Below are 26,972 nucleotides of genomic sequence, written 5' to 3' on the forward strand. Positions count from 1 at the left end.
GAACAGGGAATCATCACGTGATCCTTCCCCTCTCATCCATGTTCAGCCTCTGACAAACAGGCCAGGGACACCATCCCTACCCATCCTGGCTAAAAATATTGATGGACCTAACCTCCATGAATTTATCCAGCTCTTTTTTGAACCCTGGTTAAGTCCTGGTCTTCGTAACATCCTCTGGCAAGGAGTTCCACAGGCTGGCTGTGCGCTGCATGAAGAAAAACTTCCTTTTGTTTGTTTGAAACCTGCTACTAATAATTTCGAAAGAACGGGCTGGCTGTGTGGACGCTCCGCTTGTCATTTCAAAATAACGTGAGTTTTTTCAAAAGAATGCGGCAACGTAACGTGCCCTGAGTGAAGGAGCACCACCAAAGGAGGGAGATGCCCGGACACATTTACAAACAGAATCAAATGTTTAATAACTTTTAACGTGTGAGTATTACATCCATACTGAGAGCACATATAAAACAAAGATGGCAAACCAGGAAAGAAAAAACACATTGGTATCTTTGAGAGGGCACACTTAACCCTGTAATTCCACACCAGACAACCCCCCCGCAGACACACAGCTCTCACATACTGGGTAGTTCCCCCGAGTGAGGCAAAGAGGTACCACATCACTGGCAGGGTTTAGACTCAGCTTTTAGGAAGAGCCAGATAAATACTCTGATTCTGTGCTACTTCTGAACGTACAATGCGATTCCAGGATTATTACATGGTTAGTTGTGTCCTGCCCAGAAAAGGGGATACCAAATGATTCAATAGTTACCCTATGCAGAGTGAATTTAGCTAATTGTGTTTCATTAGAACATTCTCCATCACGGTCTTCATGGTTCTACCGAGCCATGGCACGGTCTTCCTGTTTCTTTCCAACGCAGTTTACTGCTGAGGGGGCATAAAGGAGACGGGATTACTCAGTGATTGGCATCTGCCTCTCCTCCGGAGCCAGGCACCCCCCCCATTCTAACCCAATGCCCTCCCTCTGCCCCAGAGCCAGTCACTCCCCCCATTCTAACCCAATGCCCCTCCCTCTGCCCCAGAGCCAGTCACTCCCCCCTGCTCTAACCCAATCCCCCTCCCTCTTCCCCAGAGCCAGGTACCCACCCCCGCTCTAACCCAATTCCCCCTCTTTCTCCCCTAGAGCAAGGCAACCACTCCCTGCTCTAACCCAATCCTCCTCCAGAGCCAGGCACACCCATCCCCTCACCCCCGCTCTGCCCTGCACACGTGGGCAGCAGACTTGGAACAGGAGGGTTCCGGCTCTGCGCTGTGCACATGGGTGTAACGGTCATTGTACCAAAGGAGGCCTTGCAAATTCGCAGGGGCTGGGACTGTGGCAGGTGGCTTCCCGCTGTTGTCTCTGCTTGTTGAACCCCAAAAGCTGCTGCTGTCGCTGGTAAGAGATGCCAAAGCCACACACAACTGGAGAACAGAAGTGCCAACAAACTGGCCGCCGCCGCTGGTCACTTCCAAGCAGAGGTGCTAGCCTGTTTCCTTCCATTGGCAGCCTTACGCGACCTTCATTGCTGGTGCCAGGACCTTTGTAGCACGTCCTTATTAACACAGCCCTGACAAACACCAGGGCTGGGAGAGATGATTCACTCCCTTTAGATGTTCCTCCAAGTTCCTTCCCACCTGACTTATTCCCCCAACCCACCAGCACCTTCGTCTGGGGGGACTCTAGTGGATGAGGGCTGGATATTTATCTATCAAGGCCCGCAGTGCTGGTCCAAAACTAGAGCGTGATCGCTGGAGAATGATCCAGAGCAGTGTTTCTTAAACTTTTTAAGACTGAGGAACACCACACAATATTTTTTTTTTTAATGCGGAACACCAAACGTTTTTTGTTGCGGGGAAAAAAAAAAAGAGCAGGAGAGCAGGCGTTGCCCTTTTAAGGGTGACCATTTTGAACTCTGTTCTCCACGGCACACCTCCGACTGCTATGTGGCTCGCCAGTGTGCCGCAGAACACACTTTAAGAAACACTGATCCAGAGGGTCCCACGGCTCTCTGGCTGCACCTCAAGGAAAGTGACTGAGGTCGGAGGAAACAGGCTACTGTCTCTTATTGGAGGTGGTCAGAGGCGGCAGCCAGTTTGTCGGCAATTCTGTTCTCCAGTTGTATGTGACTTTGGCGACAGCAGCAGCTTTTGGGGTTCAACGAGCAGAGACCACAGTCAGGGAACCACCTGCCACAGTCGTAGCCCCTGCAAATTTGGAAGGCCTCCTTCTCGGGGGGGGGAAGGGAACTGCGCCTGCATCTCACGGAGAGCTCTGCTTCCGGGGTCAGACTGCCGTCAGCAAGCAAGTTTTTCGAGCCAGCAGCAACATACCAGGGCCTGGCTCCCTACTGTGAGCCAAGGGGAAATGCTTTTCCGACCCAAATATTTTGCGGAGGTGAGGGTGTTATTTTGAATAATCAGCTAATCAAGTCCTCGATGAGTCGATAAGGGGGAGCCACGCCTCAGCCCCCGGCTCTTACTCCATTTAAAAGGCAGAAGAGCGGCAGGGCTCTTGTACATTTTCAAAAGCAGAAGCGCAAGAGAAGCGGTGTGAGCGGAGACTGCTTCGGTCCCTGCTCGCGCCGTTTCCTCGCTGTGCCTCTGCCCTCCACGAAGAAGGTGCCGGGGAGAAACCGGCTTTTAAGCCAGCTCCCCCCAGCACCGGCTCCTGCTCCCTCCCTTGCTGCCTTTCTCTGAGAGAAGCAGCGGGCGGGGGAGCGACGAGTCGAGTCGCTACTCTCGTATCCGATAAACATATGCTTATCGGACAGTCGACTAGTCACTTCCCTCCCTCGTGGAGGCCTCTTGTCAGAAACCTTCTTTTGCTAAAGCGTCAGGAGGGAGGAAGAAACGCGAGCCAAGGGGGAGGCCTTTGCGAGGGCCGTCGCTGCTGCTTCGCCCGCCACCTCAGGCTAGCTCACCTTGGCCTTGTTCTGAACGGGGAGGTACAGCCTGAACTCAGCCGGAAGCTCGTCCTCCGAGTAGAGCCGGTCAGAGAAATACACCCGGCGGATGCGACAGTTCGCGTGGATCTGGGGGTGGAAAGGCGGAGAGATTGGGCTGCATCTCAGAGTCTCCCCTTCAGCTCGACAGGCCCGCAACCCGCCCTGGCCTCGCGTGTCCATTACGGAACTCCCCCGTCGCCTGAGAATCCCAGACCAAGGACATCCGCTTTGGTGACTGGCGCTGCAGCGGTCCGCTGATCTGCTGGCGAGCCCGAGGCCTGGTCACATACTCCAGGGGGTATTCTGCCTCCTTTCTTTCCAGCGGCTTTAAAAAGCAGCTGCTCCTCCACCCACCTTCTTCTGGTATCCTAGCCACTCAGCGTGCCCTTGGCTTTTTGCAGCTGGCTATTCCAGTGTGTTTCGGTCTCTCACGCTGGGTGACCTGGGCTGACAAGGGGCATGATAATCTGCAACGGAGCTATTTCGAGAGGGCGAGAATGTCAAAATGTCCAGTCCCTCCGTTCACATGACTGGCACAGGCTCAAAGATGGTTCTTGTGTCCTACACTGGCACCGTTCCTTCTGCATATGCAGAGACACTTGTCAATGCAGATGGGACCTGTGGCTGGGAGCTGGCCAAAGAAACCCGGGCTGAACGCATGGAGTCAGCTCTGCACCAGCTGACGAAAGGTCCTTCACCATTACCGCTTTGGGATTTCCCTGGGGACGGGAATGAGACCAAGGGCTTCCACCCCACTGTCGGGTCTGTGCTGACCCCCACAACCGACTCTCAGCCCCACTGACCCTCCCCAGAAGGCATCTCCCCGGCTCGTCTGCGGAGCTGAAGGACGCTGAGGAGAGACTGGATGAAACTGGTTCTGTCACCTCAACGCAACTGAATTTGGTGGGAGGCTCAGTCCAGTCACCCCTCACCAAGACACGAGAGCACTCACGCCAGCTAGAGAGGCCTGCGGCCGGCCGCTCCCTCTAGCGGTGCTCAGGTAAAACAGGCGAAGGATCCACGCAGGTGGAGTCCAGGCCTCTGTCTGCTTGAATCCCAGCTGCCCATTCCCATGGCTGAGGAGACCGTGCAGCACGGTCTCTATGGCGACGGCGGGAGGGAGGCCCTGGCAGCCACCTGGCTGGTCGGCCTGGCTCGTACCTGGACCCTCAGGGTCTCGATATAGTTGGTGCCGTAGGCACGGCGCGTGAAATCCGACAGGTTGAACTGAATCTGGTTCCAGCCGTCATCCAGCCGCATGGGCATGGTGCAGATGAAGGGCTTCACCCGGGTTGTGCTCTGGTAGTTGCTAGCCCGGAAGCGCCTGCGCACGTTCTTGTCATCCAGCACCTGGCGCGGAGGAAAAAGAGACAGCCTGTCAAGGAGATACAGACGGCGGCAGCGCCCAGTTCGCTTGGGACAGGCAGCCTCCAGCTCCGAGTCAGACGCTGGGTCCCTCCCGCACCCTGCCACAGTTTGATTACAGTCAGACTACTTGTGAGTCAGGCTCGGGATGTCTCATGGAACCTGGGTGTCACACATGGTCGCTACGTGCCGTCGGGACCTGACTGCTGCCCCTCAACTCCAAGCCCCCAGACTCATGTGATCAGGCTGCAACAGCAGAGAGGGTCTGATTCGAAGGGAAAGAAAACGGATGCTGTGACTGATGAACTAGGACTGAGGTGCTCTGGCTCTGCCACAGAACACCAGGATAGCCTTCGGCAAGTCATTTTGCCACTATAATTGAAATTCCCAGCTCTTCTAGAGGCTTGGGATCTGTAGATTTAAAACGGAGAAAGCAAGTGACTGGCCCATAGTCACCCAGAGGGGGAAACCAGGAATAGAACCCAGGTCTCCACCAGGCCACCACTACCTAGGGCCACTCACCCAGGAGCTAAGAAAAGATTCATTAGTGTGTGCAAAGGGCTCAGCTACTAGAGCATTTAGAGAGACAGGCTGCCCCCGATCTCCACACCAACGGGGGCTGGGGGGACTCCCCTCTTTAACCCCGTTACCCACTCACCTGTACTTCAAAGGTGAAGTATTTCTTCAGGTTCTTGATGATCATCACCAGGAAGGGCAGTTTGATGCCCAGCGTCTTCTTCGGGTCGGCAGGGCAGGTGATGTACGTGGTACTGGGAGGGAGAGAGACACTTAATATTTCTAGCTCCTCGCGACAGTTGCCTGGTACGCAGCAGATAGATCAGCAAAGAACATTCAGAGACGGTTGGCAAGAAGAATGAGCCAGGAAGCTCTTATGTTCAATTTAAGCTTCCCAGCTCCAAGGAGTACCCAAACCTAAGAGCAGCCACACTGGGCCAGACCAAAGGTCCATCTAGCCCATTAGCCTGTCTTCTATCAGCGAGCAAGGGTGCCTCAGAGGGAATGAACAGAAAAAGTATCAAGTGATCCATCCCCTCTCGCCTATTCCCAGCTTCTGACAGAGGACACCAACCTTCCCAGCCTGGCTATTAGCTACTGATGGCCTTACCCTCCATGATTTATCTAGTTCCTTTTTTGAACCCTATTTATAAAATGGCCTTTGCAACATCCTCTGGCAAGGAGTTCCACAGGTTGACTGTGCGTTGCGTGAAGTAGTACCTCCTTTTGTTTGAAACCTGTTGCCTATGAACTTAGATGGTCTGAAGTTACCGCCTCTTTGACTGTCGCCAGCAGAGGTAAAAACTGCAGGTCACTTGGGCCTTGTCTACACCAAGAGAGAAAGTCAAATTTATTAAGGTCAATTTCCTAGCACACGATTTTGTAAAGTCGAAGGTGCATGTCCCCACTGCGCGCGAAAATTCGATGCAACGCGTCCCCAGGAGGGTCGCTACCATTGGCTTTGAGAGTGGTGCAGAGGGGGCACTCCACATGTTCCTGCCACTCCTTTGCATTGTGGGATATGCTCCCAGTGCATACTGGGACCAAAACTGCGAATATGGTGTCAGAGGCGGTTCTGCATACATGGCGTCAGCGGCCCCTCTCCTACCTCCCCTTAGGCCTTTTCATGCCCCACCCCCCGGGTTATCTGTGCAGACACCATAGCTGGGAAAGCGTAGAACCCAGCATGGAAGCAGCAAAGTACTATAGCAACCATTAACCATGGTGCACCTTATGCTGGAGTATCTCCAGAGCGTAGCCAGGGCCCGCCGGAACAAGGAAGACTCTGCGGAGGCCATGAAGAGACTCTTCTGTGAAGCACTTGAGTTGAGTGAATTGCAAAGGCCGCCGATATTCAATCCTCTGGACAGTGGCATGCTGGTTCTGATGCTGCGAGCCCATACGGCCACCGTTGTGGAAGTTTGCGAACTGCTCTCCCCTGCCCAGACATGCAGCAATACTAGAACGAGACCCGCTCGTTCGGTCGGAAGCGAGGAGCAATAGCCCCGAGGAAGCGTGCCATTCCAGACAGCTGGGAAGTCTACAGAGCGGGTGGTTGTGATCCACGTGGGCAAGGCAATCGATCCACACCCTTCTGCTACAAAGGAGAGTGACTCTGGGAAACGTGGATACTGCAGGGAAGCGCTTTGTTGTGATGGGGTTTCCCAGTGCTTTTTTCCCCCGGGACGGCATACCGGCACCTATTTCCTGGGGCGGCTTGGCTCCCGATGGAAGCCTGCCCGAGACATGTGGCTCTTAAAGGGGCTGTGACCACATTTTGGCCCCCAGCATGGCTTCCCCCCATCCCCCCCAACAACTTTTGCTCAACAAGTTCTCTTTTTTTTTTTTTTTAAACTCAACAACTTCGAGCCTGGAGTACCGGCACCTTTTTTCTTACAAAAAAAGGCACTGGGGTTCCCTAACTGCGGTGGGGCGACAGATGGAGCGCACATCTCCACCTTGGCACCGGATAAGAGTACATAAACAGCAAGGAGTATTTCTCGGTGGTGCTGCAGGCGCTGGCGGATCACAAGGGCCATTTCACTGGCATCAACGTGGGATGGTCGGGAATGGTTCATGACCCGCGCGTCTTCAGCAACTTCTGCCTCTTCAGAAAGCTGCAAAGCTGAAACTGTCTTCCCAGACTGGAAAATTCACATCAGAGCATTGAAATGCCCATAGCGATCCTTGGAGACCCCCCACCCCATGCTCCTGTGGCCCATGAAACTGTACATGGGCAGCCTGGACTGCAGGCTGAGCACATGCAGAATGTGCTTTTGGACGATTAAAGGGAAGCTTTCGCAGTGTCTTGACAGGTTCTCTCTCAGCAAACGCAACACTCCCAGTTTTGTGGCCACCAGCTGCATGCTCCATAATACCTGTGACAGGAAGGGGGCCATATTATGCCAGGATGGGTGGCTGAGGCACAGCATCTAGGCAGTAATTAAGAGCAGCTACAGCCAGACACTGAGGCGAGCCCAGAGAGGGGCACAGGAAATCAGAGCGGCTTGGAAAACAGCTTTGGGAATGGCCAGGCCGTGACGCGACAGTCATACACATTGCAACAGTCATGCACACCTTAATGAGGTGCCCCCTGGATTAAGTGGGCTGGCCTGTAAACGTTGTAAACCTCCCTCTCCTTCAAAACAAGCGAGCGAGACGGTCGAGAAATCATGCATTTTTATTTAGCGAATACAGGGAAGCAGGGACAGAAAAGGAATTCGGGGGGGAGGGAGGGCTTTTGTATATGGGGGGGTGGGGAGAGTGGTTTATTACAATTCCCCCCTGTGCAGCAATCACAAGTATGAGGCCAGTCTTTGCTCCGGGACACATCCCTGGGGTTGAGTATGAGGCTGTCCTGGACTTCCCCCCACCCTGCGTTCCAGGGCCCTGGGAGAGGCGGCGATGGAACGCCCGTCGGACAGCTGGAGGAGCCGGGGGCGTGGGCATACAACCCAGTCTCTTAGCATAAAGAAAGGTCTGTCCCAAGACCATAGGGATGCGTCATGTAGAAGGCCACAGTTGTGCTTTTAAGCATTCACTGTGCAGCAGGTACACCAAAGAGATCTCAGGGGAGCAGCTGGACGTGATGGCAGGCATGGCCAGGAACAAGCCGGGGCTGGAGCCTGCAGTGGGGAAGATGATCCAGGTGTAGCAGCCAGGCAGGGGCTCATGCAGTGACTGTGTCTCCCTGTTTCCTGGGAGAGTGCAACTTTCCTTTCCTGCAGGAGCACGTGGGCAGGATGGGGAAGGGGGTCCAGGCAGGACTCAAACCATGCTTCATTGGGGCTGAGCAAACAGGTTTACGGCTGAGGCATCAACCTGCTTCATCCAGGTCACCATGCGAGGTATCAGTCTTCTCCGAATCACACGGAGCGATAAGGAGCGGATGATGACTGAATGTGGCCAAAAACCTGGGCTTTATGCGGTACTGCGTTCACTGCAGTGACCCCAGACCACTCGCTGCCGGCTTGGCGTGGGAAGGTGTCCGCCTGAGGAGGACGGAATAAGGCAGCCTCCCTAGCAACCTTGTGTGAAGGATCAAAGAGTTCCTACGTGAGAGCTTCATGGTGCTGTGCAGGGAGGATTCATGCTCTGGGTCCAGACACTTTAACTAGCCCTTCCAGGAAGTCCCCGCTGTGTTGGCAAAGCGGCAGCCACAGATCACACCCAACTGCCTTACACCCACTTGTGGCATGCTTAAAAAACGTGAATGCGCCAGAAGGGCCCGTCCCGACATCCAGGCCTGGCAGCGAGGTGTCCTGGGAGGAGGGGATGGTCTCCACAGTTATAAAAAGGTCCTGGCTGTCAGTGAGATCGGATGCCCCACTTGCCTGCTGACCATTCTTGTCCTCCACGTTGCTGCCCGATGAGAGTCTCTGGAGGAATCCATGGACCGGCTTGGGAAACTGGTCCAGGATCCCATGCAGCTGCTTATAGTAATGGCATGTTTGTGGCAATGACCCAGACTGTCTGTTTGCCTCCTTTGTCTTCTGGTATGCTTGCCTCAGCCCGTTTATTTTCACACGGCCCTGGTGGGCGTCTCTGGCGTCATCCTTCTCCTCCGTGCCCTTTGCGATCTGGGCACAGATACCAGCATTTCTTTCGCTGCTGCATAGTTCTGCCCGTACAGATTCCTTTCCCCACACAGCTGCGAAGTCCAGGATCTGATGAATGCTCCACGCAAATTCATCATTTGCCACCCTGAGCATTCCTGGTCACGTGTGCTGCTGAGGTGCGTTGCTGGCTCTGAGGTCTGCTTGCCACACTGGCCAAACAGGAAATAAAATCCAAATTTTCCCAGGGCTTTTCCTGTGCAACTGGAGAGCTGCAGAGCTGAACATCCTGGCTACAGCAGTCACAGCAAGGCATTGTGGGTCACCTACCAGAGGCCAAGAACATTGTCCTTTACAGTGCTGCATCCGTACTACCCTAAAGTTGACCATGCAAGGTCGACTTTACCATTACTCCTCGTGAAAAACAGGAGTACTGAAATTGATTTGGACAGCCCTTAAGTCGACGGAACAGGCTTAGTGGTGCAGACTCATTGTTTAGAAAAATCGACAGAACATGGCTAAGTTCAACCTAAACTCTCAGTGTAGACCAGGCCTTATAGACATTTCTGGTTACTGCCTTGTGGGGATGTGCTACGCTCTGCAAACTAGGGAGGTAAGTGACTAGTCGAGTAGTCAACTACCCGATAACCCTGAGCAAGCCTGGCTCAGTCTTGGTTCACGCCGGGTCCGGGAGCTACCCCCACTGCAGCTCTGTATTTTAAATGTAGTAATAGCCAGGAGAGAGCATCTTCCCTTATAGACTAATCGTGTAGTCGATACAATTTGTATCGACTACACGATTAGCCAATTACCCTGCCTCTTAACATCCTTACTGCAAAGCTGAGCAATTTCACGAGGTGCATCAGAATGCTACACTTGGACCGTATGGATGATCAGCCAATCAGATTATCCAAACACATCTAACCCGGCAGATCTGACCAATGGGGGCCTCAGTGAAACAGTGGACTGATCCATTCCAAGGGAGGGGAACACAGGAGGGTGGGGAGGACTAAGACAAAACCACCATTCTGTTCAAAGACACTCTTCCTTCCCACCAGGTTAATGGGACACTCCCAGGTTATCACGAGAGCTTCCTGTTCACACTTCCTGCACACACCAGTAGGCCCACTCAGTTGTTTTTTTAAAAATACAAGCCCTCTAGTCCCTGATCTAAACAAGTAGCATTCTTGGAACCAAAAAGCAGCAACTCTCCAGCACTAACACGTCCTTAAATACGTGGAGGCCAGACAGCCCCACAATTCCAGCCCCAGGCCTCCAGAACTCTGTAAACATTTAAAAAACTCCTGCGAGGTTTCAAATGAGAAAGTTATGGAATAAAAACAGAGCACAAATGGGCAGGTATCTGCCCATGCCACAAGGTGCTACAGAGTAGGGATGTCAAATTTTGATTAATTGGCTAATCAAATAGTCGATTCGCATTGATAGTCGATAAGGGCACCTCCACCTTTGAAGTGTACCAACAGCCCCATGACTGTTGCTACACTTCGAAGGCGAAAGCGTGGCGGGGAGCACGGGGCCAGAGGGGGCCTCAAGCAGTCCTCCGCTGGCCCTGGGCTCCCCGTGGCGTTTCAAAGTGGCAGTGCCACATGGAGCCCGGCCCGGGGTCAGCAGGAGAGTCCCAGCTAGTCCCAGGCTGCATGCAGCATTTCAAAGCAGCAGCGCCGTGTGGAATCCAGGGTCTGGCCCCGGGCTCCGGCCCCGGGCTCCATGTGGTGCTGCTGCTTTGAAACACCCCCACTTCTCCCCCGCCCTTTGTTGCCTCTTTCTGATAGAGGCAGTGGGAAGGGGAAGCGACTAGTCGACTAGTGTGTGGACTATCCAAAAAGCATTTGCTTAGCAGACAGTCGACTAATCGTTCACATCCCTACTACAGAAGGGGCCATTTGATTTAGGAGAATTTCACCAATACGCATAGGGGGAAAATAGATTAGTCTTTGGGAAAGAGAAGATGAGGGAAGCAGCACCATGAACATTCATTCTGTTTGGGGGCTCACACTTCATAGCACATTCGGAAAAAGAACAGCCTCTTTGTCTACCTGACGTTGGTGCCTTCAATCTCCAGCACCAGGGACTGGATATCGTTATCGGTGATTCTTTTAATATGGCCATTCCGCACCTAGAACAAGAGAAAGTGGAACATTCTGTTACCGCAGGAGAGAGGAAAGACAACTGCCATTCCTGAAAAGCAGGGGAGAGCTCCCAGCCCAGAAGAGCAAGCTAGAAACATCCCCAAAAGAATTCACCTCAGCGGTCACAGGAAGAAATCAGATCGACATCGTCCCGCACCTCATGCAACCATAACTTCAATTACAGCTGCAGGACGTGCGACTACCCTTCGACATCACAGCACCAAGCAAAAAGCTTTTCTGAGAGTCTCCGAAGCCCCATGTCATCTGCAGAAGCTAATATGAAGGCATAAACCAGGGGTGGGCAAGATCCGGCGTGTGGTCCGCCCTGCTGCGCCCATACCCCCAGGTCAGGAGACTTTGCGCACTCCCCCGTCCCCAAGCCAATAGGAGCCAGGGGGTGAGGGAGCATGCAAAATCTTCGCCCGCCAAGGGCATGCAATACCTAGAGGGAACCGCCAGCTGTTCAAAATGGCAGGGACCAAGTGATTTCACGTGCTCTCCCCCCCGGGGCACGCTGTGCCTAGAGCAGGGTTTCCCAACCTATGGGTCGGGACCCAAGTATGGGTTGCCATTACATTTCAAAAGGGTCGCCAAGTGTCTCCCCAGGTGGCTCGGCCTCACCTCCTCCCCCTATTTCTGAATTGCCGTGGGTCACCAAATCTTCCTGAATTGTCAAACTGGGTCCCCATCAGGAAAAGGTTGGGAACCACTGGCCTAGAGGAAACTGCCCCAGACCCTGCCCCCTCCCCTCTGCCTAGCACACCTTCTCCATCGACAGAGCTTTTATCTCCCCTGTGCAGCTGCCCATTGCTAAGGCTGGACGCTGCAGCCGGCAACTCTCAGGCAAACAACAGCAAAGGATAAAGAAAGCTTGGTTAAAGCCACGCTAATAACAGAGTAACGGTAGAAGAAAAAACCATGCGCTGATATGAGATCGCCAACGATCCAGTAAAGTTAGTCGCAGACAGAGCAGGAAGGTCAGACTAGAAACTGGCACAAGTCACGCGACGCTTGCTCTTCGCTGCAACCAACTTCTGCAAATCATTCGAGTCAGCACGTTCATTTTTTAACGACACACATTTAAAAAATTGAAATCGACATTAAAAGGCACTTTTGCTAATTAAATCACCCACTTCCTAGTGCGGAATCAGCACACTGCAACCCTGTGAATCCATTATTTAATGTCTGTTAAGCCACTCAGCAGCTAAAATCCCGAACCACATTAAACATCTGACAGGAGGATTCTGGTCACACATAAAAAAAATGAATTGCACAACCAGCAATTCATCCGAAAGTTGCTTAGTCAGTTGCTGTAAATGGACCTAAAATGGATGACCGTGCGTGTGTGTGTGTGTGTGTGTGTGCGTGCGTGCAGAGAAAATATGGCAAACAAAACCCATCTTTCTCTGGTCTCTAAAGAGGTCTTTCTTGAGATCTCCTGAAATTGATGCTGGTAGTGATATGGATGCTGGCACCGATTGACAGACCATGCTTTGAATGCCATTCCAAGTCTGAACGTACAAAGAAGATGTTAAACTGACAAAGACTCCTCATGGGATAGCCAGTATATTCCTGCTCTCCTATCCTATGCTTCCTTCTGCACCATAATATAGCTCCCGTTTATTTACGGGCTGGTCTAAAAGAAACTAACTTGGCAATTTTAAGATGATTTGATTGTTTTCCACCTGCGACCAGAATCGTGCCACTAAAAGACTAAATGTGGTTCCGTATATTAACCGGAGCAATAGGCCCTATGGAAACAAACACCACGTGCTGGATTTAGCGCTGGGAAAGTAACACGGTTAAGCAGAGTTAGGTAAGTGTAGAAAGATACCTGCTCTTGGGCTACACTACAGCTCTTGCCATTGCTAGGACCCCTTCGTTTTCAGTTTTTATTTAATGTGTCCTGGGAATGTGCCAGTGTTTATTACCCCCACAACAAAAACCGCTGAAAGTTGATGCAAATAAAACATTAACCATTTTTCTGCGTAAACATCAGGGATTTTGGTGGACAGAAGGAAGAGGGGAAAGGATTCAGATGACGGCTCTGATGAATGAAATTCCATGTGGTTTGCTGCAGAACTAAAATGAGCTCAAAGTACAATGCCACCTCTGAGTTTAAGAAAACAGTCTCTCTCCAATCCCCCCCAAAAACTTTTCGTTTGAATAAACAGGTTACTGTTGTAGACTTAAGAGTTATTAGCCTATAACTAGGTCCAATATTTGACGGTATTTCTAACACACTCCCTGTTTTTTGTGAAGCTCTTCGCTGTCATTTCCAAAAGTTCTGCGGAGCATAGGCTCACGGCTATCTTTTTAAGGAGTCTTTTCCAAGACCCATTCTCCTCCAGTCTTGGACATAGCGGAATTGTGTATATGGTGGGGAGGAGATTCATTGACACATTTAGATGCACACACACTTCAGAGCTCGCTTGCACCCCTGTAATTATTGTGTATGTCTTCAAGACTAAAACAGAGTCTTACTTTGCACAGACACACTGACTAATGTATTATTGGAATACGTTTATCTCATGCAATGTAGGTGTAGAAGCTGTAGAAACCATTTTCATATTTAGCTAGAAGCCATCTTGTATATCAGAAACCATTTCAGCTTTTCTCTCAAGCACGTAGACCAGAGTGAACTTTCTGTCACCCCATGAGAAGAGGCCTACAGGATGGGCTATTGGTATGTGTTAATTGGGCTAGTTGGGACAGGAGATGTACTCCCTCGCACCTGTCCGCCATCTTGTTGATAAGGTTTGGTTTTTCCAAATTTAATTGAGGATTTCTGTAATTGGATGCCCTGACGTCAGACTGTTTAGCTAAGGGTATAAAGATACTAGGATTGATTGTATTAGCAGCTTTACTGGGTCTAGCTCTGCTGTGACCACGTTTGGCTCATGCTGTGCTTTATTAATTAATAAAGCTGCTTGTTAGCTGCCTAAACACAGAGGAGCGTGTTTTTGCTTCGACAATGTAGGGGTGTAAGCAACTAGTCGACTATCCGATAAGCAAAAGCTTATCGGATAGTCGACTAGTCCCTCATCAGTCGCTTCCTGCCCCTTGCTGCCTCTACTACAGGCAGCAAGGGAGGGGAGCAGGAGCCAGTGCTGGGGGGAAGCTGGCTTAAAAGCCGGTTTCCCCCAGCACCGTCTCCGCAGGGGATAGGGGAAGCAGGGGGGTAGAGGACCAGGCGTTAGCCGGGAATCACCTAATTCCCGGCTGGTGCCTAGCCCCAAATGCTCCTCTGCTTTTTAAATGTATTAAAAGCCAGCAGGCTCTTAATACATTTAAAAGGCTGATGCTCAGAGGGAAGGGCCCAGCTGTCCCGGCTCGTGCTGGGTCCCTCCTACTGTGCTTTAGCCTTTGAAATGGATTAAGAGCCGATAGGTTCTTAATCCATTTAAAAGGCAGAGCCTCAGCAGGGTTAGCTCCTCAGCCAGGAGCTAACCCCGCTGCGGCCCCCTGCTTATCGACTAATCGAGTAGTCATCGACTAGTCGATTCAACTAAATTTAACACCCCTAATGCATTATATGGTATTTTCCTGAGATTTTTTTTTGACATATTTACATATATTTGAATGCTACAAAAGTAGGGTGAACATTGGAGAAGAAACAAAATACTCTTTGTAAAAGCAGGGATTTTTTTTTTAAAACGGTTTACACTGAAAAAGAAGGGGCTTGACTATGGGTAATCTCCACTACGGGTAATCTCAGGACATCTGCACCACGGGCTGCTCAAGATGTCTGTTTCGGAACCAGGAGATGCGGAGGGTCAGTTTCGTGTCTCTAGTGAGAATGCCAGTACTGATGACAGTTTATTCATTAATTAACATTTAACACTTTCTTTTTCTAGTCATTTTCCACTAGGTCAGTTTAGTGTGGTGGGGGGCAACCTTGAGCCTGTGGGTTGCATGTAGCCTACTGGGGTTCTTCCTGCGGCCCCTCCTCTCTCCATCACTCCTCTGCCACACTGGGGCACAGGGCCCTGCACTTTCGACTCATGCCCCTCCGTCCCAGCACTTTCGGAGTGCCACGAATCTGCTGATTCGCACTCTGTCCCCCTTCCGCCTAAAGCTTAGCTGTTCATGCTCTGGGAGGAAGGAGCGAGGACAGAGCACGAATCTGCCCATGCATGGTGCCCCGAAAGTGCTGGGAGGCAAGGGAGGAGGTGCGTGCGGGTCTCCAGTGCCCCAGTGCGTGCGAGGGGTGCGCAGGGTGCCCACAGCCCAGTGAGAGATGAAGGAGGACCATTCATGCTCCACTTACTAATTGTGGTTGCCTATCGCTGGTTTAGCGCCACGTGAAAACGGTCTTGGTATAGGCCATGGAAGACAGTTTCTTTCTCCAAACTCAGGAGACATATTGAAGGATTACAGACACAACAGCTTTTCTTCTCAGACAACACTCCCAGGAGCAGGATGAGGAGAGGAAGAAAAATATAAGGCAGGCAGAGTAACAAAGAAAGCATGGATGAGACCACCAAACAAGGCAGAGTATAGACCGGCATAAACTACGAGTTACAAAGAATTTGAGAGTCGGGGGATAACAAACTTGTTTCACAACAGCCTCTAACTCATCATCAGAACGAGCTAATGACCCAGAATTAATTTGATTCCCAGTAGAGAAGACAGCTGAAAGGCTGCGGATACCATTACTTATCTCCCACCTCCGCAAACGGCTGCTCCCGCGGCTGGCCGTCGGAGAGCAGTTAACCCATATTGCAAACAGCGTTGCACCGTAAGAGATCGCTTGATGTCACGGACAGGGAATGTTTGTAACTTCAGATTGCAACGGTTGCTCGGCAATGAGCAGCGAAGGGGTTTTGGTCGCGCCTGTGAACACTCCGAGGTTAGTTACACTTCCAGCACATCGAATCCCGAGGAACATTTTCTATCCCTTGTCATAGCCCAACCAGGACTTATTTGGAAGCAGAGAGAAAGGGTTTGATAAAAATTCCCATGAAGTCCTATTTTACACAGCTGGAGATAATCTGATCATCCAGACAAATAATCCTATTCTGCGTTGCACTGATTTACTAATGACTAATTTACTAATTACTCACTTGTCTGCACGTGACTGACAAAGCAGGAGCCACACACATCTGTGCCCGCAAAAACAACGAGGAGTCCCGTGGCATCTTAAAAACTAACAGATTTGCTCAGGCGCCAGCTTTCGTGGGCCAACGCTGCGATACATCTGACGAAGTGGGGTTTTCCCCACGAAAACTTATGCCCGAGTAAGTCGTTAAGGTGTCATAGGACTCCTCGCTGTTTCAAAAATCATCTTTATTTTTAAAAAAAAATCCATTTTTGCATGGGCCCGTTTTACACCCCCTATTGTTCCTTGTAACACCCCAAGTCAGTGTAACTCAGGGATTGGAGAGATTGAAGATTAACCCAGCTCTTGGCAGGAAAATGCAAGTTCGGGCCAAGTAGGGTCTCTTGGAACAGTGAATGAAACATGCCGAGAGAGGCCTCTAGAGGCACAAACAAGTATTTCATTGCTGTCCAGCAATTGAGCGTTGTTAGGGCTTTATCTGTGGTTGGCACCGTGCTAGCAACAGCTGTGTTTAAACTCTGCTGTTGCTAGCTTCATTTCCCTAACCACAGGAGGCAAGGATCTCTCCCCCCCCCCCCCCCCCCCCCCCCCCCCGCACCCTCCTTCCCCGGAGAACCATACCACTCTGTGCTATATTCCACCACCCACACACAGGGCAGGACGCCCACATCAGTTCTCAGTGGGATAATCCACTTTGGACTCCAGAATCAAAGTCTGTTCGAGCATGATGCTAAGCACAGAGCAGAGGGACAGCCTGTTTTCAAACCACCTGCCTACAGGCTAACTGAAGCCCGTGGTTGGGAGGAGGGGGAAGAGGAAGGAATGAAAGCTAACACAGAAGGAGAATTGGAAGCCATACTATACACAGAATATAATCAAGACAAGGTTTCCAGTGTGCACAAGCGCCTTTGCAAAGTGAATGTTCCCAGGATCTTTAGAAAGTCTCTCTCCCCCTCCCACAGTAAGAAAATTGGCCTAGATACAACAACATCACTACAGTGACATCAGCACAGATCCTTGAGGTAGACAAGCTACACAGGCATTTAGTGGGAGTGACCCCAGTGCGGCTTACGGTACGTTACCAGGGATTATATCAAGATAGGTACATCGGCACCGTCTGCATTAAGGAGACTGGCACCGAAGAAGCCCATGACTAGCTCTTAACATGTTACTGGTGAGCACAGATCTTCAGGAAATGTTAAAAGTCGCTGAAGACCCCAATTACAAACAGTCCTGCCAGCCAGGCCACTATGGGTGTGGGGTGGGGAGCAGGATCTGGCTCCTGCCAGCCTATGCCTCCAGTTAATCAGTTATCAGGTAAGCCTGCCGGTAAGACTAATACTTACCGTGTAACCGGTTAACCATCCACATCCCTAAGGTGAACTGAGGCTTGGTTGTGCAGGTGCCAGAGTGGAATGTCCTGAACTTAGTCTGTTTTCCAGTGGTCAGCAGCCCCATCACAACAAGCTGGCTGTGTCATGCCCCGCCCCCGTGCTTTATGAACATTGCCTTATGGATATGAATATGCATGACTTGAAGATGCTGTGTGTAAAGCAGGCTAAGTAACAAGTCGAGTGAGTCTGCTGAATCTGCAGATCCTGTTTTTGTGCACGGATCACTCTACTACACGAAGTTAAAACTAGGAAGCGTGAATCCATCTGTAATTCTAAACGCGCTAATGTGAATCATTACGGTGACATAATGACTCAGTATTCAAATCAATGGCAGCGGGGGTTGGGCCAAGGGATTTGAGTGTGAGAGAGGGCTCCAGGCTGGAGCCAAGGGGATTGGAGTGCAGGAGGGGGGATTGGAGTGCATGAGTCTGGGGCAGGGGAGCAGAGTCTGGGTGGGAATTAGAATTCAGCAGGGGGCTCAGGAATGGGGTGTCCAGTCTAGGAGGAAGCTAGGGTGGTGGAAGGGGCTTAGGGAGGGACTTACACTGTGGGAGGGGGCTCAGGGCGGGAGAGGAAGTGGGAGCTCACCTGGGGCAGCTCCCGTTTGGGGGGGAAGGAAAAGGATGGTCCTGCACAGTCCGGGCTGCCACGTGCTCAGCCAGGCCAATGGGAGCTGCAGTTCCCAGCCAATGGGAGCTGCAGTTCCCAGCCAATGGGAGCTGCAGTTCCCAGCCAATGGGAGCTGCAGTTCCCAGCCAATGGGAGCTGCAGTTCCCAGCCAATGGGAGCTGCAGTTCCCAGCCAATGGGAGCTGCAGTTCCCAGCCAATGGGAGCTGCAGTTCCCAGCCAATGGGAGCTGCAGTTCCCAGCCAATGGGAGCTGCAGTTCCCAGCCAATGGGAGCTGCAGTTCCCAGCCAATGGGAGCTGCAGTTCCCAGCCAATGGGAGCTGCAGTTCCCAGCCAATGGGAGCTGCAGTTCCCAGCCAATGGGAGCTGCAGTTCCCAGCCAATGGGAGCTGCAGTTCCCAGCCAATGGGAGCTGCAGTTCCCAGCCAATGGGAGCTGCAGTTCCCAGCCAATGGGAGCTGCATAGGTGGAGCCTGCAGGCACAGGCAGCACAGGGACTTCCCAGTGCTCACAGCAAGGCAGCTTCAGGCAGAGGGGAGGAACGGCAGCGCACAGAGCCACCTCCCCTGCCAGGAAGGGCTTATCCAGGACACAGGGTCTTAATTGGCTGCAACCCAGGGACCCTCTTAGTTTAGGGCCACGGACTGCAGCCCTTAAAGCCTGTTTTTTAACCCAGCCCTGCTGCAGCCCAAGGGGCATGAAATCCCCCCTTGCTGCTCCCTGCTGGGGCCGGAGGAGCATGCCTTTCCTCCGGATGTGGCAGCAACATGCACAGGACTTCTCAGGTGCCGTGAAGCTGAGGTGGGTGAGCAGGCAAACGACGAACATTTTCACCCTGACTACCCATCGCCAACCACTGCTGCCACTCGCTGAGAAACGCAGAGCCACAGGACTCAGAGTCACCTGGTCTAGCCCCCTGCCACGATGCAGGACTTGGGACGGCTTACATTTTAATGAGACCATTCAGACAGACAAGCTTATAAACCTCCAAGCAGATGGTTACAGGAGGCTGGGGCTCATGGTTTGAAGAGAGGCTGAGGGAACTGGGCTTAGTCTGCAGAAGAGAAGAACAAGGGGGATTTGAGAGCCGCCTTCAATTACCTGAGGCTCCAAAGAGGATGGAGAAAGGCTGTTCTCAGTGGTGGCAGAACAAGGAGCAATGGTCTCAAGTTGCAGCGGGGGAGGTCTAGGTTGAATATTAGGAAAAACTATTTCCCTAGGAGGGTGGGGAAGCACTGGGATGGGCTCCCTAGGGAGGCGGCGGCATCTCCAACGTTAGACGTTTTTACGTCCCAGAGTGACAAAGCCCTGTCTGGGATGATTGAGTTGGGGTTGGTCCTGCTTTTAGGAGGTTGGACTTGATGACTCCAGAGGGCTCTTCCAACCCTCGGATTCCATGACAGAGGCACAAGTCTTTTTTTCTGAGAACAGCGTCCATTGGCCTAGCCTTCATCTCCATCAGTTCTGTTTATTTCTGCTTGCGCACACACTGCTGCTACCAACTCCGAAGGGGCATGACTGAGGCGTTGGAAAGCCAGCATTTCTTACAGGGCACATGCTAGCTGACGAGCAGCTTTAAAAATACCCCAAACGTTATTCTTCCCGCACAGCTGTTTGCCCCACCGTTCATTGTAGTATACAGTAATTCCTCATTTAACACTATAGATATGTTTCAGAAAATGATCGTGTTAAGAGAAAACGTGTTATGCGGGGTCAATTTTCCCATTGAAAATAATGGAAAAGGTGGGGGGGTGCGTTTCAAGCAGTGGTGTTTGTGGGGACTGGGATATAAGGTTGGGGAAGAAAGGGGACTGGGTTACAGCAGGGAGGGGAGGTGTTTGGCTCTGGGGAAGGGAAAGAGAGGAGAGGGGAGGGGGATTGGGTTGGGAGTATGCCCCTGCACTGCATCCGGTGGGGGGGGGGGGGGGGGGGGAGTCGCCAGGGAACGGCGCAGCGAGCAGCGAACCCTCCGCCGCTTTTCAGGGAGATGGAGGAAGCCCCGCGCAGCTGCCAGCGACAGGCCGGCTGGGGAAACCCAGCCACTGGCTTGCAAGCAGGGGCAGAGGAGAGGGAGCAAGGCGTCCAGTGAGGGAGAGTCAGCGAGGAATGGCACAGTGAGCGGCGAACCCTCCGCCGCTTTGCAGGGAGGTGGGGGAAGCCCGCGCAGCCACCAGCGGGGGAAATCGTGTTATTCCGGGGACGGTCGTAAAATTCAAAAAACGTTCCGTTAAAAAAAACCATGTTATCGCAAAAACGTGTTAAGCGGGCACGTGTTAAATGAGGAATTACTGAACCGTGAAACCACTACTGAGCTCTGTTTCAGACCACACACAGGGGCTGGTTTTATTTAATACGTTTAACCCATACCCCTGAGAGCAGACTGGACGCCCGCAGCAAGATGCACCTCCAATTTCAAAGGAGCTCTTCAAAAGGAAAAAAGTTGGGCTCTTGCCCTCCTCCGCCCAGCCCTCCTGTTGCGCTGTGTTAGGATGCACAGACAAAGCCCGAAAGAGTTTTATGAACACAATGGGTTTTCTCTGCCAGCTAAGTTACATTAGAACAACAGATCTTCTGAATGGACAACTTGGGAAATTATGATGTCACAAGAGGCAGAACACCAAAGGAACTGGGAGGGAAAAGGAGGCTTAGGCAGACTGCTGCTAACTTAGTCGTAAGGGGATTTTTGCGTAACATCAGCATTTTGGTGAAAGGGGCTTTCTGATAAAGGTTCAATGCCAGCAGACAACTGAGAAGCCTAAAGAGCATGGTAGCAAACTGAGAAAGGCTAAAGCCAACATTCTCACCCTTTCTAAGTAAAAACGTAAGAGCGTTTCAAGATTTGTTATACAGCATAACAAACACCATTTTGTGTGTTCTTTGCAGGCCACTTTTAAAATGAACCAACAAAAATCACCTTTGGCTGACATTGTTTACATCCTGCTGTTCCGATGCCCAAGATGACTGTCACCGAGGCTACGTCTAGACTATGGACTTCTTGTGCAAGAAACTGTTTTTGGAAGAGATCTTCCGAAAAAACTTCTTGCGCAGGAGAGCATCCACACTGCAAAAGCGCATTGAAAAAGTGATGCACTTTTGAAAGTGTCCAGACTGCCTGGATGCTCTCTCACATGTAAGCTGTGATTGCTATGGACAGAATGGCCACCAGGATACCTGTGCTTTTCCCTCTTCCCTCTTCTTCCAAAAAAACCTCCCTCTTCCCCATCCACACACGCCTTTTTGTGAAAGAGCTCTGTCAAAAGAACGTGCTTGTAATGTGGACATAACTCAGGTTTTGTCGAAAAAACAGCCATTTTTCCAACAAAACTCTGTAGTCTAGACACATCCTGACATGGCAAAAAACAATTAGCTATCCCCCCCTCCCCATTTACTTTGGTTTACTCTGACTATTTGACAGCACATTGCTTATAGGCACTTTTAGCTCCCCAAGTCTGTGTGCATAGCAACTTGAAAAATTCAACTTTTGAAATGAGAAACATACTATTTTCAGACATTATTTGGCAAGGAGATTTTGAGGCAGATGTCGAAACTGACATTATTTGTATCTCATTTTACACTGACTACTTCTTATTTTATAGTGTGAAGAGGGAAACATCTCTGCTCAAGGAGCCCAAAGAGATGAGTCAAAGAGAAAACTGCAAACACTAAACTAGGTGTTTCTAAGACAGGACACTGCCATCTTAACACACAATTTTGCTTGGCCCGAGGACAAGATCAAAGCATCAAGTTGTACAATTCTGAGGACTGTTTTATATATACCGGAATACTGGATGCTGCTATTTGCTATTCAGTTTTCTATTTTTCAGGGTTGTTTTCAGGAATTTTTCAGTTGTACATAGATGCTCAAAATTGTGTGTGCACGGGGCAGGGATGTTAAATTTAGTTTAATCAACTAGTCGATGGATTTTCCTTTGATTAGTCAATAAGCGGGGGAGCTGCAGCGGGGTTAGCTCCCAGCCCTGGAAGCTAACACTGCTTTTTAAAGGTATGAAGAGACAGCTGATTCCTGTCTCGCGCCGGGCCCTCCGGCTGCACTTCTGCTTTTTAGATGTATTAAGAGCCTACAGGCACAGTGTCTGGGACCAGGCATGAGCTGGGAATCAGCTGATTCCCAGCTCACGCCCGGTCCCTGCTACCACCCTGCCTCCCTTGGAGACAGTGCTGGGGAGAACTGGCTTTTAAGCCACCTCCCCTCACCCCCCCCCTTGCTGCCATTGATAAGAGGCAGCAGGGGGGAGCAACTAGTCGAGGGCCTAGTCAACTATGGGATAAGCTTTTGCTTATTGGATAGCAGACTAGTCACTTACATCCCTAGTGTGGAGGGAAGGCGGTACCGAGTAAAATATGTTATATGCAATCACAGATATTATAGCAACGTAATGAGTAATCTCTTTATAAAGTCCTCTAGTGCACTTGAACATAATAGAATAGTAATAGAGATGTAGCCGTGTTAGTCTAATACTGTTCGAAGCAGCACTACGTTCAAGTGCACTACAGAATGTTTAGTGTGCACCAGCAGGTCAACACAGACTAATTAGGGTTCAACCCAGTAGTGAGCATTAGAAACCAAACCATCACAGTCTGCATTACCCACCTGTGCAAAGAAGATACACTTCTGATGTAGTTCCAGATAAATCCCTGATTTCTTCTTTTTTGGGAGGGAGGTTGGGAGTTTATCAATTAAAACTGACAATCAGATGCAATAGAAGTTGGAGAGAGGTCACAGAAGTGGCCCTGCAAATTAGAACGTCGTACAACACCATCTCTCCCGGAAAGAGACTTTCAGACAATGGAGCCGCGGTTGCTACATCCGAGGACAAGAAATACGCGTTGTCCACAAGACAGCAAGCGCACAAGTTTCCTTACCCAGACCCTACACTGCGACGGAAGGTCATTTCTGATTGCACCTTCCTCCAATAGATAGCTCCGGCCTTTCCTGGCACACCCACCCCCAGAAGGACGTAATGGTTTGGAGGACAGTGTCTCAGGCAAGGGCTTGCTCCTTCGGGCCTGTTCCAATGTGGCGGAGGCCCTCAGTAAACCTGCCAAGAAATCAGGGATGACCAGGCCCGGGGGACATGTTGCCAGGTACCTCGTTGTCATGGGGACAGCACATTACTAATCTCTTGGGACCTGGCAGGGCCCTGAGGACCCCCACCCACGCACCTTCTTCTCCCAGATCTGCAGGGGCCCGGCCCCCCCCACAGCACCTTCTTGTCCCAGATCTGCAGAGGCCCGGACCCCACCCACGCACCTTCTTGTCCCAGATATGCAGGGGCCCGGCCCCCCCCACGCACCTTCTTGTCCCAGATATGCAGGGGCCCGGCCCCCCCCCCACGCACCTTCTTGTCCCAGATCTGCAGGCCCCCCCCCACGCACCTTCTTGTCCCAGATCTGCAGGGGCCCCCCCCCCACGCACCTTCTTGTCCCAGATCTGCAGGGCCCCCCCCCACGCACCTTCTTGTCCCAGATCTGCAGGGGCCCGGCCCCCCCCCACGCACCTTCTTGTCCCAGATCTGCAGGGGCCCCCCCCCGCCACGCACCTTCTTGTCCCAGATCTGCAGGGGCCCGGCCCGCCCCCCCACGCACCTTCTTGTCCCAGATCTGCAGGGGCCCGGCCCCCCCCCACGCACCTTCTTGTCCCAGATCTGCAGGGGGCCCAGCCCCCCCCCAACACCTTCTTGTCCCAGATCTGCAGGGGCCCAGCCCCCCCCACGCACCTTCTTGTCCCAGATCTGCAGGGGCCCGGCCCGCCCCCCCACGCACCTTCTTGTCCCAGATCTGCAGGGGCCCGGCCCCCCCCCCCCACGCACCTTCTTGTCCCAGATCTGCAGGGGCCCAGCCCCCCCCACGCACCTTCTTGTCCCAGATCTGCAGGGGCCCGGCCCCCCCCACGCACCTTCTTGTCCCAGATCTGCAGGGGCCCGGCCCCCCCCACGCACCTTCTTGTCCCAGATCTGCAGGGGCCCAGCCCCCCCCACGCACCTTCTTGTCCCTAGATCTGCAGGGGTCCCCCCCTACGCACCTTCTTGTCCCAGATCTGCAGGGGGCCCCCCCACGCACCTTCTTGTCCCAGATCTGCAGGGGCCCGGCCCCCCCCCCACGCACCTTCTTGTCCCAGATCTGCAGGGCCCCCCCCCCCACGCACCTTCTTGTCCCAGATCTGCAGGGGCCCGGCCCTCCCCCCACGCACCTTCTTGTCCCAGATCTGCAGGGGCCCGGCCCCCCCCCCCACGCACCTTCTTGTCCCAGATCTGCAGGGGCCCGGCCCCCCCCCCCCACGCACCTTCTTGTCCCAGATCTGCAGGGGCCCCCCCCCCACGCACCTTCTTGTCCCAGATCTGCAGGGGCCCCCCCCCCCACGCACCTTCTTGTCCCAGATCTGCAGGGGCCCCCCCCACGCACCTTCTTGTCCCAGATCTGCAGGGGCCCCCCCCACGCACCTTCTTGTCCCAGATCTGCAGGGGCCCCCCCCCCACGCACCTTCTTGTCCCAGATCTGCAGGGGGCCCCCCCCCCACGGCACCTTCTTGTCCCAGATCTGCAGGCCCCCCCCCCCACGCACCTTCTTGTCCCAGATCTGCAGGGCCCCCCCCCCCCACGCACCTTCTTGTCCCAGATCTGCAGGGGCCCCCCCCCACGCACCCTTCTTGTCCCAGATCTGCAGGGGCCCCCCCCCCCCACGCACCTTCTTGTCCCAGATCTGCAGGGGCCCAGCCCCCCCCACGCACCTTCTTGTCCCAGATCTGCAGGGGCCCGGCCCCCCCCACCGCACCTTCTTGTCCCAGATCTGCAGGGGCCCGGCCCCCCCCCACGCACCTTCTTGTCCCAGATCTGCAGGGGCCCGGCCCCCCCCCCACGCACCTTCTTGTCCCAGATCTGCAGGGGCCCCCCCCACGCACCTTCTTGTCCCAGATCTGCAGGCCCCCCCCCCACGCACCTTCTTGTCCCAGATCTGCAGGGGCCCCCCCCACGCACCTTCTTGTCCCAGATCTGCAGGGGCCCGGCCCCCCCCCACGCACCTTCTTGTCCAGATCTGCAGGGCCCCCCCCCCACGCACCTTCTTGTCCCAGATCTGCAGGGGGCCAGGCCCCCCCCCCCACGCACCTTCTTGTCCCAGATCTGCAGGGCCCCCCCCCCCACGCACCCTTCTTGTCCCAGATCTGCAGGGCCCCCCCCCCCACGCACCTTCTTGTCCCAGATCTGCAGGGCCCCCCCCCCCCCACGCACCTTCTTTGTCCCAGATCTGCAGGGGCCCCCCCCACGCACCTTCTTGTCCCAGATCTGCAGGGGCCCCCCCCACGCACCTTCTTGTCCCAGATCTGCAGGGCCCCCCCCCCCCACGCACCTTCTTGTCCCAGATCTGCAGGGGCCCCCCCCACGCACCTTCTTGTCCCAGATCTGCAGGGGCCCGGCTCCCCCCCCCCACGCACCTTCTTGTCCCAGATCTGCAGGGGCCCCCCCCCCACGCACCTTCTTGTCCCAGATCTGCAGGGCCCCCCCCCCCCCACGCACCTTCTTGTCCCAGATCTGCAGGGGCCCCCCCCCACGCACCTTCTTGTCCCAGATCTGCAGGGCCCCCCCCCCCACGCACCTTCTTGTCCCAGATCTGCAGGGGCCCCCCCCACGCACCTTCTTGTCCCAGATCTGCAGGGGCCCGGCCCCCCCCCCCACGCACCTTCTTGTCCCAGATCTGCAGGGGCCCCCCCCACGCACCTTCTTGTCCCAGATCTGCAGGGGCCCCCCCCCACGCACCTTCTTGTCCCAGATCTGCAGGGGCCCCCCCCCCCACGCACCTTCTTGTCCCAGATCTGCAGGGGCCCAGCCCCCCCCACGCACCTTCTTGTCCCAGATCTGCAGGGGCCCAGCCCCCCCCACGCACCTTCTTGTCCCAGATCTGCAGGGGCCCAGCCCCCCCCCACGCACCTTCTTGTCCCAGATCTGCAGGGGCCCAGCCCCCCCACGCCACCCTTCTTGTCCCAGATCTGCAGGGGCCCAGCCCCCCCCCACGCACCTTCTTGTCCAGATCTGCAGGGGCCCAGCCCCCCCCACGCACCTTCTTGTCCCAGATCTGCAGGGCCCCCCCCACGACCTGCAGGGGCCCCCCACGCACCTTCTTGTCCCAGATCTGCAGGGGCCCCCCCCCACGCACCTTCTTGTCCCAGATCTGCAGGGGCCCCCCCCACGCACCTTCTTGTCCCAGATCTGCAGGGGCCCGGCCCCCCCCCCACGCACCTTCTTGTCCCAGATCTGCAGGGGCCCCCCCCACGCACCTTCTTGTCCCAGATCTGCAGGGGCCCAGCCCCCCCCACGCACCTTCTTGTCCCAGATCTGCAGGGGCCCAGCCCCCCCCACGCACCTTCTTGTCCCAGATCTGCAGGGGCCCAGCCCCCCCCACGCACCTTCTTGTCCCAGATCTGCAGGGGCCCCCCCCCACGCACCTTCTTGTCCCAGATCTGCAGGGGCCCCCCCCCACGCACCTTCTTGTCCCAGATCTGCAGGGGCCCCCCCCACGCACCTTCTTGTCCCAGATCTGCAGGGGCCCCCCCCCACGCACCTTCTTGTCCCAGATCTGCAGGGGCCCGGCCCCCCCCCCCACGCACCTTCTTGTCCCAGATCTGCAGGGGCTTGCTGCCGATGCTGTAGAGCACGGACAGGAAGCCGCTCTGGAACGTGTTCTTGAACATGCCGCCGCGCGGGGGGGGAGTTTCCCGCCGGCCCGCCCCGGCCCCGCCGCTCCGCGCTGCCGCTGCCCAGCCCAGGCCCCCGCTCGGCGCGCGGAAGGAGACGCTGGCCCGGCGGAAAGGGGAGGAGCCTGGGTGAGATTCTTCCGCGCGCTCCT

General features: G+C 53.8%; 1 protein-coding gene across 3 annotated transcripts; it reads right to left on the bottom strand.

The window, feature by feature from the left end:
• Positions 1-391: 391 nt before the first annotated feature.
• Positions 392-26,972, bottom strand: CFAP20 (cilia and flagella associated protein 20). 3 transcript variants are annotated; one of them, XM_075940466.1, is made up of 6 exons: positions 26,734-26,972; positions 10,936-11,015; positions 4,966-5,077; positions 4,104-4,292; positions 2,919-3,029; positions 392-879 (listed from the first exon to the last, which is right to left on the bottom strand). In XM_075940466.1, the coding sequence occupies exons 1-6, from the start codon at positions 26,815-26,817 to the stop codon at positions 877-879; spliced, it is 579 nt and encodes a 192-aa protein (XP_075796581.1). In that variant the 5' UTR covers positions 26,818-26,972; the 3' UTR covers positions 392-876. The 3 variants fall into 3 exon arrangements, with proteins under 3 accessions (XP_075796581.1, XP_075796580.1, XP_075796578.1); XM_075940465.1 differs by having other exon boundaries at positions 392-882; XM_075940463.1 differs by lacking the exon at positions 392-879 and having other exon boundaries at positions 2,910-3,029.

This window comes from Pelodiscus sinensis, chromosome 12 (assembly GCF_049634645.1).
Source record: "Pelodiscus sinensis isolate JC-2024 chromosome 12, ASM4963464v1, whole genome shotgun sequence".
Classification (NCBI taxonomy): domain Eukaryota; kingdom Metazoa; phylum Chordata; order Testudines; family Trionychidae; genus Pelodiscus; species Pelodiscus sinensis.